Source organism: Populus nigra, chromosome 1 (assembly GCF_951802175.1).
Source record: "Populus nigra chromosome 1, ddPopNigr1.1, whole genome shotgun sequence".
In the NCBI taxonomy this organism is placed as follows: domain Eukaryota; kingdom Viridiplantae; phylum Streptophyta; class Magnoliopsida; order Malpighiales; family Salicaceae; genus Populus; species Populus nigra.
In genome coordinates this window covers 45,827,181-45,831,212 of record NC_084852.1, presented here as the reverse complement: position 1 = coordinate 45,831,212, position 4,032 = coordinate 45,827,181, and the positions used below count along the sequence as shown (strand labels likewise).

The 4,032-nt window shown below is 36.2% G+C and overlaps 1 protein-coding gene across 1 annotated transcript; it reads right to left on the bottom strand.

The window, feature by feature from the left end:
* Positions 1–500: 500 nt before the first annotated feature.
* On the bottom strand, positions 501–2,470 carry LOC133680869 (chalcone synthase 1-like). The gene is made up of 2 exons (XM_062103886.1): positions 2,147–2,470; positions 501–1,695 (listed from the first exon to the last, which is right to left on the bottom strand). Exons 1-2 carry the CDS (start codon positions 2,322–2,324, stop codon positions 698–700), a joined length of 1,176 nt encoding a protein of 391 aa, XP_061959870.1. The 5' UTR covers positions 2,325–2,470; the 3' UTR covers positions 501–697.
* Positions 2,471–4,032: the final 1,562 nt, after the last annotated feature.

Below are 4,032 nucleotides of genomic sequence, written 5' to 3'. Positions count from 1 at the left end.
TCGGTGCAACCTGTCATGGCAGAGCATGGATGTAGCTAGCTTGTGGGGCACTTGTATCTCCAAACAATCTTTTTTGTAGTTTAATTTTTCTGTGACGAAGATCTAGATTTGTTTTGTTTGTGAACAGGAGAACTGTAAAGATGGTGCGTGGTTAATGTTTTAAGATAAAAAATAAATAAATATAAACTAAAAATATATTTAGTTGAAAAGATAATTCGATGAAAGGTAGAAAATAGTTTCTCATAGAAACCGATTCCACCAACAAAAACAATGCTTTGATTAATCAATGCTGTACTGTGATTCGAAGGGAATATTAGAAAGAGATCCTTCCTTGGAATATGCATGCTTACAAGTTCCTAACATGCACTGAGGTTGTATTCTCAACACTGGAATCCTAGGTTAACAGCACTACAGGCATTCTGTCTCTCGACATGATAAGAATTATAGGTTTTGATTTGTAGTACCGGTGGTACGATCATAAAATAATTTGTTCACAGAGCTTTTCAAATACAATTTATTATGAAGGTAAAGCAAGACACAACAATTTTGATCTTTCCCACACTTCTGGCTCTCTCAGAAGAGAGAAAACTCGAATAAAAAGGGTGCAGGGGGGAAAGAAAATAAAACGAAATTGAAGAAAAACAGTGCCATGAAGGTTGAAATGCACGGTGACCATGTAAATCAACAGAAGCAGCTTCTAAATTGTGGCAGGCAGACTGTGGAGCACCACTGTCTCAACAGTAAGCCCAGGCCCAAACCCGAAAAGGACGCCCCATTCCAACCCTTCTCCAGTAGATTTAAGCCCATCCTTGGCAGATTTCTTCCTCATCTCGTCCAAAATAAATAGCACACATGCACTGGACATGTTACCATAGTCAGCCAGTACTTGTCGAGTGGCTCGCAGTTTTTCAGGTTTAAGCTCCAACTTAGCCTCCACCTGGTCCAGAATTGCGGGACCACCAGGGTGCGCAATCCAGAAAAGGGAGTTCCAATCCGAGATGCCCAAGGGCTTGAAAGCCTCGGTTAGACTCTTTTCGACGTTTTTTGAAATAAGCCCAGGTACATCCTTGAGAAGGTGAAATGTAAGCCCAACTTCACGAAGATGTCCATCTATAGCCCCGTCACTGTCGGGTAGAATAGTCTGGGCGGCAGACACCAGCTCAAACAAAGGCTTCTCGACCCCCGGCACAGGGTCCGAGCCTATTATGATAGCAGCTGCGCCGTCGCCAAACAACGCTTGACCCACAAGGCTATCAAGGTGGGTGTCACTAGGGCCACGAAATGTCACTGCTGTTATTTCTGAGCACACGACTAGCACACGAGCACCTTTGTTGTTCTCGGCAAGGTCTTTAGCTAGGCGGAGCACCGTGCCACCAGCAAAACAACCTTGCTGGTACATCATTAAACGTTTTACCGATGAGCGGAGACCCAAGAGTTTAGTGAGTTGATAGTCAGCCCCGGGCATGTCAACACCACTAGTTGTGCAAAAAACCAAATGGGTTATTTTGGACTTGGGCTGACCCCATTCCTTGATGGCCTTGGCAGCTGCTTCTTTGCCTAACTTCGGGACCTCCACCACCACCATGTCTTGCCTAGCATCCAATGAAGGTGCCATGTATTCACACACACTAGGATTTTCTTTCAAGATCTCCTCAGTCAAGTACATGTACCTCTTCTTGATCATGGATTTCTCGCCTGAAATACATGGCAAAATAAAATTTCATAAATATCTAGCAAGACAAGCAGGACATCACTGGTTTTTCTTTCAAGGATGGAATATCAAAGAGCAATAATGCCCCAAAATTACTAAAGGCCATGATAATTATTTTATAGGAAATGTTTTTCACTCAGCACTAATTCACATATATTTGGACAAATTTTATTTTCACGAGTATTCCTCAAGAAAGGGCACGCGATTTAGCCATCTAAATTAATTCCGCGATGCTCCCGATCCTATATATCATTTTCAAAATCTATGGAGGAATCCTTGGCGAGTAACTAGATTCTCAGAATTGAATTATGGGACATGATCTAGCAGCTGGAAGAACATGCAAGGCGATGAAATTATCTCTAAAGAAACATGATCATGAAGTAATATCCGTGTAATGGAAATGCCAATAGCTTAATGATCACAAGCAAGTCTTACACATTCGCTTGAACTTTTCTTTAAGCTCCACCTTATGCTCGCTGTTTGTGATACGAAAATAATAGTCAGGATAGGTGCTTTGATCAACACAATTAGGTGGGGTTGATGTTCCAATGGCCATGATGGTGGCAGGGCCCTCTGCCCTCTGCGCCTTCCGAATTTCATCAACGGTCACCATTTTTTTTTCTCGGAGGAAAAGATTACAAAGAAATTAAATCACACTAAGCACGACAACAGTAGCCTAGCTAGGTGGTGTAAATATGGCAATGTAGCTGCTGCGAGAGCTAGATGGGGATGCGTTTGAGAAGTTCGAAGAGAATGTGGGTTTTATATAGAGTAAGCACAGAGAGCGAGAGGTTAGCTGGGATCTTGTTCCAACTACAAGAACAAAGAAGGGTTAGGTGAGATGCTCACGTGCTTTATAAATGCCTTTCTAACCAGTCTACCAGTGACTCCAAATTGAATGCTGGCTGCAATGGCACATCACTGCTTACGGAAAGTCTCAGAGTGACAAGAATATTATTATTTAGTATTTCTCTCATTTTTTTTTATTGAAATGAGTTCAGAAAATAATTAATAAAATATTGCTAATTATTTTTCAAGCACCTTCAGATCTTTCCTGAGCTAACAGTCTCATCTTAGTTTGTCCATAGCCTTATATGTATTTATTTTAAAAGTTTGTTGTAGTTTTGGTTAATTAATATGTACAATTGAAAGTAAGTTTATTTTAGAAATAATTAAAATTACGTATTTCAGATTTTATATAATAAAAAATTACTTTATACTCTTTATATAAAAAAATAAATAAAAAGCCAATTTGGAACTTCTCCAGTTTTGGTGATTTAAATGTGGAGCATAGCTAGATTTTACGCTCAAATTAGATCACTGAACACCATAAGGTGCGTTTGTAGATTCTTAGAGATATTTATGAATTCCTCATAAATATTTATTTACTTATTTATTTATTTCGAGAGATGAGAGGCGTGGCATGTGATGTGATGTGGATTTTTTTGGCATTTAGCTATAAAAAATTGGCTTAAGGTCCGAAAACAGCCACTGATGTTGCATCAATTTTGATAAATGAGCCATTTTGAGTGGTTAACTTAATTGTTTGGATTGGAGTTTACGATTTTACTTTTTAGAAATTATTGGTTTAAATATTATAAATTTTAATATAATTAAAATTTTATATAATTATTAATTTTAAAATTTTAAAAAATTAGTTAAAATATATATAAGTTGGTCTAAATACTCACGATTACCAAATTGTTTTTTGACAAATGAGCTCTAACCAAGAAAGATTTGATCAAATCTCATATTGTATATATAAAACTTTGTTAATTAACCCAATTAAATAAATTATACAATGAAAACCAATTAAAATTTTGAAACTGGTTATGAAAAAGAATAATTTTTCTCAAAAAAAAACTAAGGATTTTTAAAGTTATTAAGAAATAAAACAATTAATATATTTCGAAGGATATTGATTTTTAGAGAAATCTTAATGGAATTTTTTTATATGTCTAGGAGGCAAAAAAATAATAATAATTTATTTTGAAAAAATATGGATCTTTAGGGAAAAAAATAAAAAATGATCAACCGTCATTTTTTGTTTTTGAAAAATATAAAAAATAAAAAAAATTATTTTTTTGAGAAAACTTAAATTACTGAGTTTTTTTAAGAAATGAGAAAAATTCAAAATGCTCATAGAAAGATTTTGGAAATGGTTAACTGTTAATTTTCCTACACGCATGCAAGAGCTACCCTTCTTGAGTTTCTTACCACAAGAGGCCCAAGTGGTCAAGCCTTGGCACCTAATTGAAAGTGGCTGTGCTTAAGGTTATATATCATTTGTCAATTCGTTATTATTTATTTTTGTATTTTAA

Bases quoted from the DNA above. Each gene is read 5' to 3' on its own strand.
- LOC133680869 (XM_062103886.1), bottom strand. From the start codon at position 2,324: ATGGTGACCGTTGATGAAATTCGGAAGGCGCAGAGGGCAGAGGGCCCT. The intron at 1,696-2,146 runs GTAAGACTTGCT...CATGTATTTCAG, and splicing joins AGAAAAGTTCAAGCGAATGT to GCGAGAAATCCATGATCAAG.